At 37.3% G+C, this 22,213-nt stretch overlaps 1 protein-coding gene across 1 annotated transcript; it reads right to left on the reverse strand.

Moving 5' to 3' along the window:
* Positions 1-12,641: 12,641 nt before the first annotated feature.
* Positions 12,642-19,220, reverse strand: LOC124164302. The gene is made up of 2 exons (XM_046541554.1): positions 16,308-19,220; positions 12,642-14,971 (listed from the first exon to the last, which is right to left on the reverse strand). Exons 1-2 carry the CDS (start codon positions 16,498-16,500, stop codon positions 14,577-14,579), a joined length of 588 nt encoding a protein of 195 aa, XP_046397510.1. The 5' UTR covers positions 16,501-19,220; the 3' UTR covers positions 12,642-14,576.
* Positions 19,221-22,213: the final 2,993 nt, after the last annotated feature.

Consider the following 22,213-nt stretch of genomic DNA (forward strand, 5'->3'; position numbering starts at 1 on the left):
GGGTGTTTGGCAGGGGGTGATCAATCACCAACATGCAGCATGCATTTGGACTCCCACACGCACACCACACCGTCCAAGGAACGTCCCGTATGCTAACAAACTATATTACTATACGCTGTTAGAAATAATAATTGAATTAAGAAACATGCATTAATTTTTACATAGGTTAGTAGGCTACACTACAAGTCATGCAATCTATTTACGAAGTCTATTGCTGCCGTTATAATCTCTTATTGTCTATCCAGGTCCCATGGCGCCTGGATAGGATGTTGAAAGGGAAAGCAGGAGGAAAATGCATAGGGGAATTTTGGAAACTTACGATGAATGGAATAAAGAGAACTTCCGACAAGGGATTTTCGTTTTACACAGATTTAATGTGAACCCAAAATTCCTGAAACACACAGAAACACATAGGATTTACAGTTCAAATGTCAGCGTGAATAAATGAATGAAACTCATCAGAATAATTTTAACAATGAAGTAAAAACGAAAAAAATTAGAGAAATTTCCTTACTCATCATTTCTTCATTTTTTTATACAAAGTTTCAATACACTCCTAATTTATCATTGAATAAATACACATTAATCAAACAATGCATGAATTTAACAAAAGGAATAATAAATAAAATACACTCCCTATCATTACAATACTACGCAAAAACATAAATCACACATAACACAACGAAGGAAAATGAAAAGAGGAATGAAACGACGAAATATAAACTTAAGACAGGTGAGTGACGGCTTTTCACTGCTTTGGGAGCTTCTTGAGCAGTACGTGTATATTTAAAATAAGTAAGTAGCACTTATGGGGACCTCTCATTAAAGTATTTCTTCACTTAGGGCTTTGGGGTATGAAGACTATTTATCAGTCCTTTGGTCCGTCGTCGTCGGGAAATAGATTCTGCTGGTAGCTCGATAATAATACTTGGTCGATGCGCCTTCTGATGCTGACGTGGTGTAAACAGCTGCCCGTGAAGTGCGTGAGGTTGACCTCTTTCTGGCGATTATTGTTGTTGCATATTTATATTTTGATATCTGATATATTTAGAAGTTAATTTGAAAAAGAGCCAGTGACTGGCCCTCAGCCTGATGAAACTCTGAATTATCTTATGACTAGTTGGTTTTAAGTTTACTAATAAATGTTACTTTTTTATTCAGAGCATGGAGGAGCGTGATGTATGCCACTAACTCGAGGAGAGAGTTTGACCAAGACCTGTGCATCTTCTATGAAGAGATGAATAGATTACGTGGAGGTCACTCAGAGGAATTGTCGGAGGCTCTCAGGTGAACTCCGTAGTCGTAGGCATATTTGATGTTAAATGTTAATGATGGAATATATTTGGCTATTTAAGGAGGATATTCAATAGGTTATTGAATAATTATTTGAATTAATTTATTTAGGAAAGCTATAAAATTTTCTGTTTTCAAGGTATTGAAAATTAATGCTAATCAGGTTGTGAATACATTTTAATTATGTGCACTATAGTTTAAGGAATTCAATAGAGCTCTAGGGGTTCGACTGTCAAACTAATTGTTATTAAAATGCTCCATTCTCAAGATAAAGTCCACATTAGAACCTAGTGGCTGAGAATGTCAGACGCATTAACATAGAAACAAAATTTTAAAATTAGTATTAGTTGTTAGTGTGTCATTATTATTTGCCAGCCATTGCATATCCAGGTATTATAAATATATTAGTTAATATTGCTGTTATGAAAGATATCGTATAGAACAATGGTTATCTGTCATACTCTTTACCAGTGCAATAGTGATTATAATAACAAAATTTAGTTAAGCTAACACAAGTGAATTGTATTTCAGCTGATGTTAATTTTGTTATGGAACGATTTTTCCCATTAAAATAAAACCTTTATTAAAGGTTTGTCATTGCGATAGGCTGCAGAAGTGATGTTACAATAATATAGTGGCTAAAGAGGTCCAATAGATCGTTTCAGTGAATAAAGTGGATCTTCATATTAATTCGCTTTCATATCGACGCTGTTTCGAATTACGTCGATTCCCTATTTACGATGAGTTCGACATACGATCTGAGCTAATAATTCGATTGCTTTTTAAAATTAAAATTGTTAATTTTGTTTAGTCTTATTATGGTTTTGATAGCGTATTAAATTAAAATAATCCACGATATTTTTAATGTATTAGTCCTGTCCTCTGCAAGGATGGATAAGTACGGACGTTCTTTACTCCGATCAAAGAGAACCCTGCGTGTCATTAAGTTTCACCCTATTTCCAGTTTGTTCAAAATTGATTAAATCTCCTTCACGGTAATTTTCCCACAAGTTTTACCATGTTCCACGTGGCCTGACGTTTTCTTGTAGTGCTACCATTGACGAATAGGTACTGGAGTCTGCGGCAGAAAATTCTCTACGGATAATTTATTGCTATCATGTCAACTGGCCTTCAGGCAACATGACAACAAGCCTTCAGGCTGACTAGTAGGTTGAAGGTGTTGCCGTTTTGATGACAGGAAACAATGTTCCATAAGAGAAGAAAAGAGTGCTGGTTGATTGAAGCATTCGCTGCGCTTTGGACTCAAAATTAAGTTTTTTTGCTCCATACCGGCTGCCTGTATTTTATATTGCCTTAAGAATATCAAAATAAGCGCTTCGGGAAATTAAAATTAATTATAAGTATTACTGAATTATTTAATATGAATGCTTTTCTCTGGAAACCATATGACAATGCTAAAGGTATATTAAGTGAAAGATGAAATATTTGGAATACCTGTTCGAAGCGAAGAGTAAAAATTCCTTTGTCTCGGACGCACCTAATTGGAATTAACTTGGGAGTTAAAAATATCGAACTTACTTTGTGTTTCCACATAGATTTTTAGCGGTGATTGTCTTAATAACTACTCCTAATGAGCGTCCACCCATCTCAACAACCAATATTTGAGGGAACAGATTGCATTATCCATTTCATTTAGAGAATTTCATATGCTTCTTCAAAGACCGCATCTCACTCTGACCAAAGACAACCTCTGTGAATGTATTTATCCTCTATTCAGCGGATAAAATTACATATATTGACGGAACCAACCTATTTTACTTGATCATTTTTTCAGTGGAAATGTTGGTGGTCGCTTAATACAGGATTCACTCTATGATGGAATTCACTTTACAATCGATCTTTTCAGGTTGCATACAGTCGTTATGTTTTCTATAGTTCATGGAATTTTCTTCTGTCCTCCCTCAGTCTCTGCTATGTTATGACTGCTATGTCATCGGAAAGACGCTGTATCGTTTTAATTTCTCCATGGATCTTCACTCCTCTTTTATTTCGATGGCATGTTACTCGATGAACACGATGAAAACTATGGGGGGCAGAGCACAACCTTGTCTCACTCCTTTAATATTATTATTATACATTGCTGCAAGTAGACTTTTGCATGGTGGCAGCAGTAGATTTACATGAATAACAAATGTGTACATACCAGGTTTCTATCTATCTAATACAAAGTTTAGAAAAAGAATAGACACCCATGGTAAAAATAACACACTAATTCTAATCTCATACTAATAAGAATTTAACATTGTCCCAATAAACCAATTTCAAACAATCCATTAATTCAAATATAATACCAATAATATAATTCCAATTAATTAATTCTAATATAATAGAACTAAAAAATGAACACTGACCCAATTTCACAGCCTCCCTTTTAAATCATTATATAATTAATCAATAAGTGATGCACAATTTTTCCTACAAATTTCGCATTTGGAGGGAAAATCTTTAAAAAAAACTTCAGGAATAGACTTATTGACTCTTCACGGCTGGATCCATATTTCTTTATTTCATTGTATACAACTGCATTCCTCCACAAACCCATTTATAATACTGCTTTGCCACTGGCATACATTAAGGGAAGTTTGAAAATGTTCGCCTAAATATCGCGGAAGTTATGAATGGAAGGTTGGCAATAGACCTGAAAATGAATGTTTTCCAAAATATAACAGAAGTTTTTTCTTGACTCTCTTCCTCAGTCAGAGTAAAACACCGTTGATTAGTGCGCATTCATTCGCGGCGGCGGTCTATAACGAAAAGGGGCTGCTCCATTTGAAGATGCACGAGGCACTGAACGAGTCGGCGCCGCAGCTTCTCCTCCAATTGGTCATCACCAACGTACAACTAGTCAACGGCGATGCGGTCGGTGAGTGGGCGTGCATGTATCATCAGGGTTAATTCTGGTCAATGAAATAGATAAAAGTCTCCTGAGAGCCTTAACAACAAGAGAATGGAGAATGGAAAGTTATAAATGGAATGTAAATTTGATGCTTATTTTTCTGCTTCTTCCACATTATTATTATTATTTTTAGTTCATGCACTTTCTCAGCTGGTTATACCAGACGGTAATATTCACCTTACATTAATATTCACATCCTTAGGGCAAATTAGAGCACCCCGAAGTTGTGGCGTTACGTCGTAAAATCTTGGAGATTGTTCACGTAAGCCCAGACATAGCGAAACTCCAATCGTCGGTCACAAGCTGGTTCAGGGAAAGACTCCACAAACAAGAAATCAGCACACAAGAAAAAAAATTGTCAAAAATATTTACGAGTTATTTTCAATCAATATCTATTTGAAGTAGAAGTATTCAAAATCAGAATTATTACAGAAAACAACGATGATAACTAATGATCCCATAGTAAACATTACCAAACTAAATACCAGCAGTATAATTTTTCTAAAATCAGCCATGTCAGTCAAGCCATCCGTCCACCACCGGCGCCCGAGCAAAAGAGAGCTTGGGTATTCCACGACGAGGAAGTGTGGAGGGGAGGGAGGGAGGAATAGATAGAATCAAAATAATGGCCAAATAAACGTCGTAGGTATTTTTCGGGAGATTAAGGATCGGGAAATGCCTCTGCTGTACAAAATGGGTTTTATTAAGTTTTTGAAATAATGGGAGTTTTGCTGTCGTATCTTATTTTTCAACGTGATTGATGTAAGCGCTTTCCCCAGCATATGTGCTTTTGCAATTGGCAGGGTAAATAATTTGCAACACAAGTGTGGATGATGTGATCATTTTGGCATCGTTTTCTAATTAAAGAAGTAGATGTGCCTTGTGTGAAAATAGCTTTTTCGATGTTACACAGTGTTGTTAATGTGTGGCGTTTGTGTCGTTTCCAGGGCCCTTGACCATCATAGGAATCCTGGTGTCACTGGCATCTTTTTCATGGTCCCTCCATCTGTACCACTACAGACAACACTACTACGGCCTCGAGAACAACTTTGAGCACTCAAGCAGGGCCACTGACTTTTTGGCTCACTTCCTAATCGTCGGTAAGCACTGTCTTTCACACAGATCACAATTTATTTCAATTTTTATTTTCTTTAATACCACACAACTTTTAGAGGATGAAAGGTGTAAAAATTTGAGTGTACTACGTAGAAATACTACTATCTTGTGGAATTTATCTATCATGATGACGACGATGCAAAAACAAATTCTTTAGTGATGTCCCACCTTAAGTGCAACATTCTCAAACTCAGTTTCCAATAGGTTACCAAAAGTTATTGCCACGGGTGTCACACACCAGAAAAGCACCTCCATCTCCATCCATCCTCCTGCATCGCAACCAAGTTTGGCCATGCTCCTCTAGTCTTAGCCCTTGCGAGACGATGCAGTAGTCTCCTTAGCCTAACTGTGGCAAGGGACACTTCCTTCACCTATGTACAGATCATTTTTGCAGTACATTCGTTAAAAAGGGTCTTGCGGACACACTCTCAGCACCAACCTTTTTCTACTCTTCCTAGCATGGATTCCGCATTACCTCGGACAGTAAGGGCAGTTGGTCCATCCTTTCCGGGTTTATAACCCTACCAGCGGCATTGGTTTGCGGTAACTCTTGTTTTGTTTACATGAATTGGATACATGGATAATTGCTGCTCGCACGCAAATTGCAGACTCCGAGTGGAATTCCTCGTTTTATTTTGAGATTTATCAAATTTTGAAAGAAGCCCTGCGGTCAATATTAACGGAATTAATGCATCAATAATTTTCATGTTGATGTTTATCCTGAAATCAAGATATAAGCTAATATTTATGGTACAATTTCGTTTAAAAATTGTTAACGCTGCTCAAAAGGCAAAGAATACAATTCTTAGTCCTCTATCCATCCATTTTTCTTCTGCATTGCAGTCCAGTTTTGCCATACTCCTCCTGTCTAAGGCAAATGCGCAGCGAGGAGGGGGTTTTGGGGGATAAAACCCCCCCAGGCTCAGAGAAATTTGTAAGTTTAATCCATGCTACTTATTTGGATCAGTATTACTTATATAAAAGTGTTAGGATTTATCAAATGTCCCTCAGAAAGCCGTAAAAATAACCATTATTCTTCAAATTTTTTTGGAGGAGGATGCCAGCAACTCCTGCTTACCCTGGTGGGTATGCAATACCCCCACACACGTAAGTACTAGTTGCGCCTAAAACCCCCCTTAGCCTTAATTCCTAGCTGCGCCCCTGGTCTTAGGAACAATATTCACCTTCAGTTTTATATATAGGTAGCTCCTCTAGGCTGGGCTACAATTCATTTTTCTCATGAACTATGGTTTCGTCAGTGTCGCATTTGGCTTTTTCAGATAACTTCAATGAGAATTCGTCACTCTTTTCTTTCTTAGGTGTTAATTTTGTCGGTATAGGGTGAATGGCATGCCTAGCACAAGGTTACGCAACCCATACACCTCACGTTCGATTATATTTATTTATCCTTGTTTATTATTATTATTATCATCATTTTTTCATTTAAATTTTCTTCAGTTTCTACTGAGTTGTTTTAGTGTAAAGAGCACGGGTTTATCCAAGGTAACTATTTATTGTTAAATTGCACTGAGAAATTTTCTCCTGATATGGCAGGTTGAAATTATGACAGCCTTTTGCAATTTGATGAATGCATTTGGATGGAGGTTGAGTATTTTGAAACTATTTTCTATATGTTTTGGGATGATACCGGTAGCTGAGATGACAATTGGAGCTGTATAAACCTGTTTCATATTCCATAGTCTTTATATTACTATTGCCAATTCTTGGTACTTATTTATTTATCCTTATTTATTACGTCTTTTCAATGTTATGCGACAGTGGCACAGCAATATCAACTAAGTAACAAGGGCTATATTTCTCGTGGATCAACATTATATCTGGTCTACTACTGACTATAATTTATAAATTTTGAAATGCGCTGTTTTCAAGCACTTCTTCAAATTTTATTGTTATGATTAATTTTTTCATCATCATTAGTATTTTTTATTTATTATTATTTTTCTTTATTTCTTCATAATTACTTTTCTACGTACGGATAGATCCAGGTCAATTTTGTTTTGTGTTAACTTCATTTGTGAATTGAAATCAAAGGTTACTAACTTGACCCTCACATTGAACACTTCAAGATCTGAGGACGTTTGATAACTTGGTTCGACGGATGATAAAAATTAAGTATCAAAGCTGTATAAAATATAATTAATTTCTTTATTCAAGTAAGATATGAAAGGATTAATTATGATCTCTTGACTAGAATTTCATTTCAGTGACAAATTGAGCTCAAACCTGTTCTGAGGGACTTACGCAGTGAATTTGAAGCAACCAATCATTTATCCTCGTATAGTGTTGGAGGGAGGAGAATTTTATAAACAAACCTTAAAAAAATCTTTTGTTTAATATGGGTAATGCCATACCCTGACCGTGTACCCTTGACACCTGAGAATATTTGAATTCTGTATTGGAGGGATAATAAAAGCTAAACATTTTTTTCGGCTGCTACGCACTTTTGTGTCCTCAACTAAGGAAGATATTTAATTTGGAACTCAACAAGTCCACGTACCCTATCAGAGGATGCAGGGATCTTATCAGTGGTGTGAAGAGAATTATTTTATGCCTAATCTTCTGTTCATACGATGGAGTTAGTGAGAGAGTATCCCTAAACTTTCGGGGTTTTATGACTACAAGAAACTTTATTAGGTGTGGAAACTTTCACTAAACCGCATAAATAAAACTGCAACACGACCCGGGTTTCAACGTCTTCGCGTCATCTTCAGGTGGTTGAACTGATGAATCAAATTCAACCGTCTGATGATTGAAAATTCTCTCACAGTCTCACAGGGTTGGGCTGTTTCCTCAGAAACCGCACGTGTTGTCGGCAGTCAGACCTAGTACCAGGATAACCAATCACCCTCTACTATTTTCTAATGGCAATCAATAGAAATTATATTGTTAAGCACTACGTATGTCAAATAATCAACTTTCTAGAACTATCTTATCCATTTTCATACCCGTTTTTATCTGTTTTTTCCTCTGCATTCATAGGTTGCAGGTTTGTCGCAGTGTCAACTGTCGTTGCCCTCTATCCAATGTGGTTCCTTGTTGTGGCTTTTTTCTACCTAGGATTCCTCTTCATTTATCTATACTACTTCAGTTCCGACCGATACGATTACAGGTAAAGTAATGGTTAACACATTTAAATAATAAGTCAAAATATTTAGTTTATTGTTCTTATTCTACGATTATCTCTTCTTTACGTAGTATCAATAGTACAGATTAGATTAGTATTAGGAAGAAAATTTTGGATTCAGATTTTTGCATCAAATTTTGATAAAACGGACACGAACACTCTCCTACGGAGAATTTTGTATCTTGAATCATCTAGAAAACTATTTTTGGTCCATTCCTTTGTATCAACTTTGGTTTGGTCCAACTAGATAAGGCAGGAGATAAATATTCATAATAATGGACGATGACCACTTATCACTGCGGAAAGAATATTTTCTGGGAGTGCGGGAGACACTTTTATTTGGATGGATGAATAATCTTCCGCTTGGTGCTTCCTTGGCAAGAATCTATATCTGTGAAGAGTCTCACAGACGTGACAATCACCATCGGTGATGGAAGATTGAGTCCTGATCCTGCATTGCATCACTATATAGAATTTTAATATAAATGTCACTATTTCGATGAAGTTGTTGGTAGATTTCTTATTTGAAACATGTAACCTAAGAACTTTGTTAGCTGTGGTCCACCAACGGGCTTTATTTAGTTCTCTGGCATCATAGTGACTAGCCCTTCTGAACATATTCCCAACGCAATGGCTTTGGATATGTTTGCTAAGTACTTCAGTTCCTTTATTAGGGTTCAGATTTCTTCTGGGCTGTCGTTTGGCAAGTCACAATTGGTGAGAACAAAAGTTATAGAATGCCTGCATCCACTAAGTGAACTTAAGAAGTTGGTTATTGTTATTTCATTTTTAAGGGGTATTGGAACTTCAATATCAAGCAATTCACAATTTCTATTTGTCCTGTCCATCTAAATTTTATCTGGCCTATTATTGGCAACATTATAATTCGACTCGACATTTCGCAATGAATAGAGTTTATGTGAATATTTTTCAAATATGTTTTGTTGGTGGGTGTTCATATTATGAGATCTTGGCGTTTGTTAACATAAGGTAACTGGCCAGTTTGCCAGTTTTTTGTGAATATTCATTTTGACTTGTTAATATGTATGCTTAGGTAATTTGTAACAGTGGTGTCATTACTATTTTTATATTCATGGTTACCAATGTATATTTAATTTCCAGTTTATACTAGTGCACAGGGGTGCAGCCAGGAATTAAGGCTAGGGGGGGTTTGGGAGCAACTAATACTTAGGGGTGTGGGGTGTTGCATACCCACCAGGGTGAGCAGGAGGAGGCCCTCCGCCGGAAAAAAATTAAGACAAACGGTTCAAAATGGTGATCTTTACGGCCTCCCGAGGGATATTTTATTAATCCTTACACTATTCTATAAACAATATTAATCCAATTAAGTAAAATAGATTTACTTCAAAATTTCTATGAGCTGTGGGGTGGGGGTTTTATCCCCCAAACCCCCCCCCCCTCGCTGCGCCACTGCTAGTGCACGCATAGCTATGTCAAGAGTTACATATGTAGGGTTAGGGTTACCACAATGTTTGACTGATAATCTCCGGAATTTCCCTAATTTCAACAGCAACATTTACTATTTTCCCACTGTATTATTAATAGTAGCTCCTAATTTTTAATTTGTGTTTCGTAGAAAACATAAAAGTACCAATCCATTTTCAACTGAGCCATGCATGCATTGCTGCACTAGTCGTGTTTTTCATATGAAATCATGTCTAATTTCTCCCTACAGGGAATTAACGACAGAGACCGATAACACACTATGGATGGCCCACCGCCTCTTCATCACGCCTTACGACTGGAAAATTTGGTGTATTGATACGTATGGAGACGTCCTCTACCACTTTGAAAGCTTTGTGCTGGCCCTGTCTTGGCCATTTCTGTTGGACGGCGGTCATCCGTTGGCAGACTACCGATGGATCATCACGGCGACCATGTTGATCCTCAACTTTGTCGCCTTGCCACTTCTTCTAAGGCACAATAGAACCACGATCGAACCATCGCCGCTATGCGAGGAACATGATTGGTTTCCGCTTAGATGGTGGATCAAGTACGATCTGAAAGCGGGAAAAACCGCGGTGGAACGTTTGTTTGGGATAAATCCTGGGCCTAGGACAGGGAATGGGCCGACAATCGACGAAAGTAAGGCTACGGTTTGAAAATTTCATGCGATTCTTTCCCAGTGTATTAAGCATGAATCACACGATCATTTTTTTTTTCGTCGCGAAAGTGATCACTATCGAGATCACTTTTCCTGTCGCGAAAAGCAACCGCTCTTGTGACCATTTTTCTGAATCACACGGTCACTCCCGCCGTCGCTTTTCGCATCACTTCCAATATCACAGCTCGTTGTCACAGGAAAGCGACCGAAAGAGTGATGAAAAATGGCGATGGGAATCCTCATCGCGATCGCGATCGTGAAAAACAATTGCCGGCGACGGTCATTTTGCGCAGTGATCGCGATTGTGATCACTTTCGTGACGAAAAAAAATGATCGTGTGATTCAGGCTTTATTGTCGCCGGCTCTCCACTGGTTTAATTCGTAGTACACCAATTTTGATTCGCTCACCCCCACATTTCCACGGATTCTAGCCTTCAATTTTATTTCCACGGTATTTCCCTGATGTGGCAGTTTGGACAAAAATGGGGTTTGCACAAGGGTCTCAACACAGGTATTTGGTCGCACCTATTGGATGGAAGCTCGTCCATCGTCATCAGGGTGAATAACGACGAATCCTGATTGGTTTCACCCTTAATTTGGTGAACGAGCTGTCGGTTGAAACGTTGGTGATGTACAACAAATTAACCCGGTGGAAATCTCGAAAATATTTCAATCGAACGACTACAAAACTGAAAATACGAGTTAAAAATAGTTTTTTTTTTGTTCTTCATAGACGGTGGCCGAGTAAGCCACGGATCATTGACGTTCGTGAGCCCACTGACGTAGTGTGAAGCTCTATATAATTTCGTAAATTCCTTCTTTTGTCATTTCGTTCCAAACCAATGTTCATCCTACCTGCACTGTCACATTGGGTAAATGTTATGTACATAAAATTCTGGACTGTAATCTTTAAGATTTTGAGGGAATAATTTATGTGATGCACATGGAAAAAATCCAGGTGGGCAGCGAAAAATGAAGGCTTTTTCAGAGGAAACATCGACGGAAAGAAGAAAAAAGCTTTAGCCTGCAAAGGACTGTCTCAAGACCACTTTAAACTGGTTTTTCCACGGCCTTAGACAATATGAAAGATGTTTTGAGTGATAATATCCCCTCCAACTTCAACTGGCATTTGAAATGAGAGATAATAACACATCACTCTCTCCATCTTACGCACTCATGCAACAACGTTAAATGGCGGAGTTTTCCCTGTATTGGCAGTATATTTAAAATTTAATTATGGCCCAGTTTAGCTGTCTAATTTATGTCCAATCAACCGGGCCAAATCCCAAGGAGCAATTAATATCCCAACAAAATCCGGGCAACATTGTCTGCGTTAGCATTGGACCCTTTCAAATGACGATACGACGATGTCTAACGGTGGACGTGTTTAGGTTCATATTAAAACATCTCTCAGATATCTTCACAACATGAAATGAGTAGATAATGAACATGGTTTTTGGTAATCTCCAAAAATATAAACAAAACACTTGTGTTCTTCAATTCTAAGCTGAACATATGCTGCTTATGGGTACTGTATGGCATTATAATTTTTTTACATCACGGATATAATTACTCAGATATATATGTGACGCTGTTTACAACTTTTCGTTGGTGTTAAAAATACGATACCAACGAAACAATACGAAAATATCAATTGCGAAATAGGAACATGTTTTGGACCTAACAACCTCATGTAGATATCCGAAGGATAATGTGTGCTGCTTGTGATGGTATCAGTTACCATATGATGTGCGACAGTTCCCTCTCTTCATATTTAAGCGTTTAAAAACGTTTTTCCTGCTGTCTGGATTCACTGCATTGAAAAAAATGTTCCCGCAGTCACCGTAAAAAACGTTTAAAAAAGTTTTTCGCGCAGGAAAAGAGCCAATGACGAAATACGAGGGCTTTTCGGAAAGTAACCTCCGTTTTTTTAAAACAGATCGCTTTTTAATACATTGAAAATATATACATTACTCATCTTATAACTACGCCTTTTATTTACTCTTTATAAATTTTCTTTACTTAAGACAATATACATTTATAGTTAGGCACTTGTCATGCATATAAACTAACTTCAAAATTCCCCATGCAAAGATATCTACCGCCTGTGCCTTTAGCCTTCGGGCGACTGCATCTTTGAGCTTTCCATCATCCTTATATCCCTGGGAGGCAAGCCATTTATTCATCCATATCCACATCTACATGATATCCAGCGAGCCAATTCTGGGGTGTTTGGCATGGGGTGATCAATCACCAGCATGCAATAGGATTCCCATATGCGCACCACACGGTCCAAAACACGTTACGCATGATAAAAAATTGTACTACCACCATATGGGGGACACGGGGGCCATATGCCCCACCCCCCTTTAAAAATAGATGACATGTTGACTGCAAATGTTTTTTAAAGTTTTACATTTCAATATAATAGTTATAAATATTCAGAACTATATTAATATTATGTTAATAATAAAATTTTACGAGTGTAAACTTGTCGTTTCCCTGCGATTATTGCCCTGTACTTAACTCAATTATGACAAACGGAACTGGAACAATTACAGTACAAGAGTATATTTTCAAGGATATCCCGACCACTAAAGTGGCTAACACACACGGAGTTCATTAGTAGAAATATTGCGAATATTTCCATTAATGAACTCTGCGTAAGTTTGTTTATTTATTAATAACTTTTATGATAAAACTAAGCCAATATTTCGGAGATAATAGCTGCTTGTAGTTTTTAAAATCCCAAAAATGAGAAGCTTGTTTGCCAGTCAGACCCTGGTGCCCCCCCCCCCCTCATAAAAATCCCAGATTCGCCCTCAACTACCACATTCGTGCAAATGCAAAACCTGGCAACTTATATCATTAGGGATCGAAAGCCGATGCTGAGAAAAGGTCAAATGAAGCATCGCCTCTCACTTGCCAAGAATTTCACGAACGTCGCAAGGTCTTAGCTTCGACGCGTGACTCCCACTGGAAGGGAATATGATCCCGTGCAAAGATCTTCTCAAGCGCGATTGCAACGTGACACCGGTCACTCCCATTCCACATTGGATAGATTTCAAATTAATTGGATTCATATGACCCTTAGAATAATTTTCCTCAACGGGGTCGTTAATTAAATATTTCATACCTTCTTCATTTCAATAGATACATCTTTTATTTTAACGCCACAGATGTAAACATTTAATTATCCCTCGACTGCCTCAATCCAATTTTCGAAGACCCTTAAGAGTTCAGATTCAGGGTACTCATGTACCCTTATTTAAATAGTTAGCGTTTTATCAGCTGTTTTGCCCACCCTGCAATCCTTCGTGCCTTTTCTGTCACACCCCAAGGAACCCAAGGAGGTTGCAAATACCTGCAGGCGCTGTTTCCGTGTTTTTAGCGTGGTTAAAGTTCCGTCACCTCAGTTTGATGATTTGTGGACTTAGCCTCCGTCTGACATTTGGAGGTGGCTAAGTTTTGTCCTGAAAATGAACTACATTAAGTAAAAAATGCTACCATTACTATCAGTGTTTCGTTGGTGGTTGTCATAGGATTTTTTCATCAAGCATGATATTAATGAACTCTGCGTGTGTTTGCCACTTTACTGGTGGTAATATCCTTGAAATTATACACTTATACTGTCATTTTTACGTTTCCGTTGGTTATAATAAAATAAAATACAGGGAAATGACAAGTTTACCCTCGTAATATTTTATTTTCAGCTGAGCTGGTTGTAGAACGGAACAGAAATTCGGATTTTTTTCTCAGTTTTAAGGTGTCCAATAATAACACATTTTTTGTAACCGTCTTCGGGAAAAACAGTGATTTGTGTATTTGATTTGATAAGATAAATCTTGCTTTGCTTTGCAATGGGCTAACAGCGGCCTTATTGGGCTTTATTGTAGGCAGATTCATTCTAGTTTTGCACGAGTATCCAATGAGAATCCAGTAGAATTGGCATTGAAAAGTTGTGCAACATTAAATTAAATCTAGAATTCACCGTAAATTATGTTATCTTCTTCGTAACTGATTTCGTGGTATAACGGAATGGTTTTACGGCTGATAGATGCGTCCAAGGTAAATTCTGACTGAGCCTTAGCGTTTGCACTCGCCAAGTTTTCAAAAGTGCCTTCGTTATTGGTTGATTTGTAGATTCCTTTTGCCTCCAGCTCCACCATTTCATGGCTCAGTTCTGATTCAAGTGCTTTCATCGCACATGCTTCCTTCGTGTCTGCGTCACCAGTGTCTACTCTTCGATTGTCTGCTCTCTGAGTGTCTGAGGATCCCGGGCTACGATTCTTGCGCCTCCATTTCTTGATCGCCACGGCTATCACTGCTATGAGGAGAATTATCACTCCACAGGCGATCCCGATGTCCTTTTCAGCTACGGGAAAAAAAGTCATTGTATAGTGATTTCGAGATTGAGGCCTGGAGAAGACAATCTACATATATTGCTTGCTTTACATCATTTTTGAAAATTTTTTAAAGTTAATTTTTTGTTTAAACGCATATTTTTGTGTATATGGGTCTCCTAATATCTAGACGAAAAGCTTTCAAGATGAACGCACAATTTGTTAACAAGCAAAATTTCAGGAAACAAGAACACATTCCAGCAAAGTTACTACATTAGATAGTCCTCGTAGGCCTTAACCTTATTTCAAGAATTTTGGATAAGTTTGTGGTGCAGGTGGGAAGTAAGGAACAATGATTACAAACGGAGTTCACACAGATAGCAATAATATTTAATTTTCAACATGTACACATCATATTTTTGTAAATGTATAAGCAAAAATCTGTAATGGAGCAGCAAACTGTTTTTTTTTGTTTCTCGCATTCGTGTATAAAATATAATCTATCAGGAGAATTTTTAATGTTAGAAGGAAACATATAACTACTTTGTGGGGTCAACGGCCTTCATTATATTCGCGTTAGTTGGAGAATGTGGATGGGCTATTATTACACCCTCTGTGCATTTTCTTTTGAAAATATTACTGGGACGTGACTGCCTTCTGTGTTGATTCTTGTTTCTTCGGTTGAAATGAACAAAGGTTTATCAGCAGAAAGATGTAGAGTACAAACAAATTTCAAGAATGAGATACGTGGTTACATAAAATGTATGATGATTAATTACTTAAAGGCCCAAAAAGGGGATACGCTAACATAAATTTACGCGAGAGCCTTTGGTAGAAAGATAACGAACGAAAAACATATATAAAATCGGCCGCATTATAATAGCAAATAATTCCACAAAAAGTAACATTCAGTTTGATTTAGGGGCACTAACAGGCTGGTTCGTTCCCATTCATGACTTTAGAAAACACATAACGAAATACCACAAGAGTTTATAAGACCTATTGCACGCAGGATTATTCCCTTCGGTGATTCGATTGATTCCCAACGGTCGCCGTAAATGGTGGCGCTCTACACGCTTAAGTGCTTGTCATTATACGTAATAGCCCGAAATAGATGAACTAGACGTAAAATTTAATCGTCTGTTGAAGGTAATATGTACGTAGATAGCTGGCATTAGCTTAATTTTTAGAAATAAATTATTAATTCGCCCACTGGAGTGCCTTTTGAGAGTTAATAAGTATATTGACGTGCATACTATCGACTAGAGGGCCAGGATTTTGTGGCAAACGGCGGGAATCATTGAAGTCGCGGAAGAGAAGAAAAGCGGGGCCTCCTATAGCAAATGGCCTCTATGAGTGCTTCCTTACCTCCTGATGGATCCTGGGTCACGGATATCTTTTCAATGAGCCAATGCGATGGACTGATGCTCATGTTGATCTCCGACCGCCTTGCAAGAGGAGACGGGACGGGAGGGGCGACGGCGTACATGATGCGTAACCCCTTTCTTTTCTCCGCCTTAAGCACTTCATTAATGGAGAGCCTCTCCTCGCCCAGCTTCATGTCTGCGAAAGAGATTGCAAAATACAAGTCACGTGCCTTAAATAACCATAGTCGCCTACGCTGAAAATACTTCAACGCATATTTTTTTTATTCTAGGCCAATTTGTCGTGCCATTGAATAACGCCACAGTTTCAGAAACCCAAAATAGAAACAATGGAATCTAAATAAGGTATTCTAATTGATGAGTTGAATATAGAACTTAATTATGCTTGGGTACGCTATCGGCCCTTAACAAATGAGAGCGTTAAGCGCAATTGTAGACAAAAGTGTAGACATAGTCAAGCTGAAGCGAGTGAAATGGCCGCATCGACAGCGATCATCGAAGGGAAATATAGATCGAATTTTAATGCTGTATTTAACCCATAAGATGGATTCCACTGATCATGGTCATTAATAAGTTAGTACAAGCATGCAAATATATATTTTAGGAATGAACTTTGCTGCATTCAATTTCCAAAATGTAGTTTGATTCATTTTTGGCAACTCAATAATTGTAAAAATCGATATTATTATACTTATATAATATTAAAGGTAGGTACATGAGATTTGCGTCAATTCCTATTTTCTTAATTATTTCAGTAGATATATTAGTTTATTATCATTATATTAATGCAGAGGAACTCATCAAAACATGGCCTACCCGAATCGTTTTTCATAAATAAACAGAGATTTCTTCAAGGGGGCCAAATAGAGGTGAAATAGCGTATGGCTTTTGCATAGGGATGTTATCGCATGTATTAAAAATAACGCTCAAAAATTTCAAATGAAACGCTGAAAACGTATTATTTTGTTAATGGTCGAGCTCTTTTAAACCATTCCTAGGCAGAAAATTGTCATTTTTATCTTTTGAAATCTGTATTCCGTTCTCAGTGTTTATTAATACCAAATGACGACCACGATATTTAATCTGAAAATTCCTATGAAAATCTAGATACATTAATTTCACTCTATAGATCACTTAAAAAAGGTCAGGCAGTCGCTATACCTTAAAATATGTAACATTTAAAGCTATGGTTGAAAGCCATAGCTATTCCTAAAATAAGTGGTTGAATGAAAGAAGATTAATATTCATAACATATCATACGAAAGCAGATAAGTAAGATAACGGCCAATCAAATTTACAAACAAGTTTTGTACGAGCCAAAGGCACAAGGAGCGGACGAGCGAATGTTAATAGATAAACGTAATTTTTGTATGCCTCGCAACTTTCAAGCACAGTAATTACCGCGAGTTTCCGAAGAAAATAAAAAATTCTTAGGCCACCGACTTATCAGTGTTCAGTAATTCGAATTTTTCTTCAATTCTTATGTCGCACTGAAAATTTATAAATTCAATTGTATCAACAGTTTTTGTTCATAACGATCATTTTATGAATGTTTATTTATACTTGAAGGCTTGGAAAATGGATTTTTTCCGCAAAACCACTATAGAATTGTTGGCAATACTATACAATTTCATACAAGTACATCCGCGCTCTATGCACTAATTTATTTTTAAAACAGAATATTGCTAGATATGGAATTATCACTATATTTTGAGTAGTCTAAAAGGTAGGATATTATGGAAAAATTTATTAGTCATGCTTAGTCATCAGAAATAAGAATTATACAAAATTTTCCTAAAATGCATTGAACCTTACCGAGTGTATTCAGGAACGTCATTTTAATGCCTTTTAATGGTGAATATCCCTGAAGATTTACACGGACATGTATCGCATTTTTGGCTGTTAGGAATTTCCTTCCTTTCATTGAACGAAAATCATTGAACGAAACATCTGTTGAATTCTCTCCTACCATGAATATTTTCTCTTTTTCAACACATTTAGATGTACCTGAAATTGATGTAAAAGAAAGGAAATTAGAAAAGGAATGGAATAGACATGAACATATACTGTGTTAATTGCCCTTGTGCAAAGCAATGTTAGATGAAAAATACGGCCACGTCTGTCTGAGCCCGTAAAACATTACCCACATGTAACCAGAACGTGCTCGCGTGACCAAGTGCGTTTTCAAAGGCACTAAAAATTAATTTAACTTTATTTCGAGTTCTCTTGCTGACCTAGGTTAACGGTCTCCATTGGCAATATCCGAACTAACTCTTACAGGGAAGACATCTAAAAGTCATCGCGGGGCTAATAACTTATATGGATATTATTGTTAACTACCTGAATTTATTTATGGATCTGCATATTATTTATTTGTCGGAAAGTTGATTTTGAATTATCGGTAGATGCCCTTTTCCTGAGCAGATTAATCCAGTGGGATATTGCCGCTAAAATTTCGTGTTAACAAGTAAGATACATCATTTTTATCTTATCAGTTCCTGGAGATTTATTTATTGAGTGATATAAAATGTTTTGAATATCAACTGGAGTTGCAGGCATTAGTAAGAAGGTGGATGTACTTCTTCTTGTACTAGGATTAAGGACAGATTATGTGCAATGAGGCAATATCTTTTTTGAGGCAATTTATGTCATTGGTGAATTGTGATGCAAAAACCTCGCATACATTGTTCAAATTACTAACCTTAAAAATAGTTTTTATTTGCATATAAATGCCTGTCATCGTGGAGGTCACCCCTAAGGTTATTAATTAATTGCCAGGTTTCCCTGATGTCATCTTTGTCTCTTGTAAGATTTGTGTTAATGTAAAAGATTTTGGACCGCCCTATCAAGGATGTCACCTAATTTCTTTAAATTCTATAGTTGCTTTGGTGAAATTCGTTAGTTGGGTTGGACTTAAATTTTTTGAATAAAGTGTCTCTTCTCTGTTTTTCTAAATAAATGACATAATTTATTCAAGGAAGCTTGTACGTTTTATTACCAATATTTTCCTCTGCCTCACTTTAGATAATGAGTAAACATGGTTTAAATTTTCGCTTCGCTGTTGATAGATGCAGTCAGGATTATTAAGTGTAAGCAGTGTCACCCAGTATATTCTGTTCATTAAATGTTTTACTCTCCGGCTACAAAGATGTTAGGATTGTATATTCTCATTTCCACCAGATATGTCTTTCTTTGTATGTATGAAAACACCAGCAGGAAAGTGATCAGATATTTCTGTTTTTCTTATGAAGCCATCAATTTTGGATTGGAAGACTTTGACATTTATGTGATCTTGGCATGATGATATCACTTTATGTTTTTTGACTTCTGTTCTTGTGCTCTTAGTGATGCAAGTTGCGAGTCCATGGGTTGCAAGTAAATTTTTGTAAATATCCACCATAGTTTCTTTCTTTGATTTTAAATTTGATTTAACACCAGCAATCAAAATTATTTTTTGTTTTGTCTTCCTCGAAGAAAAGATTCTAGACTAATGAGAAAATCTTTTTTGTGGAAATCCCATGAAACCTTCCACAATTTTATACGCCGGGAAAGCCTACGATCAAAATCTTTTTTTTGTTTGCATGTGGTGGTCTATAAATACATATTAGTAAAATAATGGCGGAATCATTTTTTATTTTCAGTTAAGGATTCACATTCATCTAACTCCAAATCAATCACCGTTGTGGGTGTGCTTTCCTTTAGAATGAACATTACTCCTCCACCCTTACTCCTCCTTTACTCCTCCTCCACCATTACTCCTCCTCCCCAAAAAACATAAAGTGATATTATTGCTTCTCCCTCAAGTAGTAAAAATACAAAGTTTCTAAAAAATACAAATTAATAATAATAATAATAATAATAATAATAATATTGACTTAGTAAATTATCTCTCAGGAGGAAATATCTTCAGCTCTAACGAACAATTTTTATCATTTGAGTCTTCAATTCTAAAACATCAGGACTATCATACTATTAATATGTTCAGGCTTTTGGTGTAATTGCAGATAATAATTATTTTATCCCCGCTCCATTCATGTCCTTTCTCAATAAGAAGGGGATGAGGGTTCTTTGTGGTAAGTCGCATAATTTTTCCCACCAAAAAACCGTACAAAATTTCATGCTGGATTCATTAAATTCAATGTTTTTCTCTGTGTCGCTATGATTAGTTGAGTATTGGCGAGCTAATAGGTCAGCTTTGGGTTCAAGTAGATGCGTAAATGTCGCCGTAAAATTCATTTATATTCTGCAGTTACATGATTTATGACCATTTCCTAGCACTAGCATTTAGTGATCATAATAGTCTAGTCTAATAGTCTAGTAGTGACTATAACCTTCAAAAAATGCTCAAGGGTGTTTGAATTATCCATCTGGGAAACGAAAGGTTTAAAATAACTAGGGCATGGATGTCGTCGTTCAAATAACTGCAATTCCAAGGCATAAAATAAAGACGTATTTGTTACTCGTTTCACCCGTGAATATAGAAAATGACTTGGTAGAGTGCATTCTCTCTCGATAAATCCACTATGCGTGCATTGGTTTCAAAGGGCGACTGTTGATGTTGCCATCTAGCGGACTATCGTTGTGGAGACTACAATAAGGAGGACATATGTTCCCAGGAGTAACTGGCCACTGGACACTGTCCACTCCATCATGTCCGTGCCCAGACCAAGCCAGATACCTTCGAAACCAATTTCCTATACCCACAAGTACGGCTTACCATTGTCCAGTTTCAGTTCAATTCTATCCATCGGAAAATCCCAGATTGGCGTCCGTAGTGTAAAATTTAGATGCAGATTGCTATCATTAATTGAAATAGCTTTCTTACAATCGATGTTAATTGTTGGAGCCAATAAGCGATAATTCCACACCCATTTATAGCTATTCGGTTTGAATATGCAGACTTTGGGTGATCGGCCAATAGTGATTTTAGTGAAATCTGTGGATAGAGAAATAATTTATTAAAATTAGATGACTTTGTTGAGATTGGAAAAAAATTAATGAATTTCAGGCAACAATGTTCACTTTTATCTGTTATGGAATGAGTTTTTTTTCAAACTTGAATCTTACGTCTATCAAAATATTCACATTATATTATATGGTTAACTATATTTCATTATTAAGATATAAGGTTGCTGGGTAGCAACATAGAGCGTTAAATGGTATGCATATATGTACGAGGGTAAACTAAACAGTAAATTCTCCAATTTTTTTATCCTTGAATATGACATTTATTTTCGTATTATCGTACATTGCTGGAAAGGTCATGGATTCAGCTATTTTTCGATGTAGTTACCCTGGCGCTCCATCACGTTCCTCATCAGCACACTGAACTTTTGTATTCCGTCGTCATATCAGCTTCCGTCCGCGATGCTATGATGGGCGTTGAACTCCGCTTACACCCCCTCGTCCGTCGCGAACTTCATTTCTCCTAGGTTTCTTTAGGGCTAGCAGCATTTGGAAATCACTGTGTGATAGAATATCTAGAGATTTGATCGTTGGATTTTTCTTTCTCCTAGAATGATCCTCTAAAATCGCTGGCACAGCAATGGTTTTCCTGGTTTCGCTAGTGGTAGGACCCGCCCGCCTTTGTGACGGTGCGGGATTCCTCGTCCCGTCCCTTCCTTCCCTATCTCGTCCCAGGAGGCGTCGCGACGTCGGGCTCCTATCGCGGCGGCACCTCCTTCCTTATTCTTTCCTGTCCTCCCCCTTCTGTGGTGCAGAGGTGATAAGCTTATTGCTTCAGACTTCGGCCCAGGAAAGTAACCCCGCGTGCCCGCTAGGGTTTCGAATCCTGTGTGTGATAGAATCCAAAATATCATCCCCTTCTTCTTCAAAATGGCACACAACGTCTTCCGCATATTCCACGCGCTGCTTCTGGTCGTCTTCGGT

Source organism: Ischnura elegans, chromosome 8 (assembly GCF_921293095.1).
Source record: "Ischnura elegans chromosome 8, ioIscEleg1.1, whole genome shotgun sequence".
In the NCBI taxonomy this organism is placed as follows: domain Eukaryota; kingdom Metazoa; phylum Arthropoda; class Insecta; order Odonata; family Coenagrionidae; genus Ischnura; species Ischnura elegans.

What these genes read in the sequence shown, in the direction of transcription:
- LOC124164302 (XM_046541554.1), bottom strand. Translation starts at nt 16,500, where the DNA reads ATGAAGCTGGGCGAGGAGAGGCTCTCCATTAATGAAGTGCTTAAGGCG. An exon ending in GACCCAGGATCCATCAGGAG is followed by an intron (nt 14,972 to 16,307) that starts GTAAGGAAGCAC and finishes TTTTTCCCGTAG; the next exon opens with CTGAAAAGGACATCGGGATC.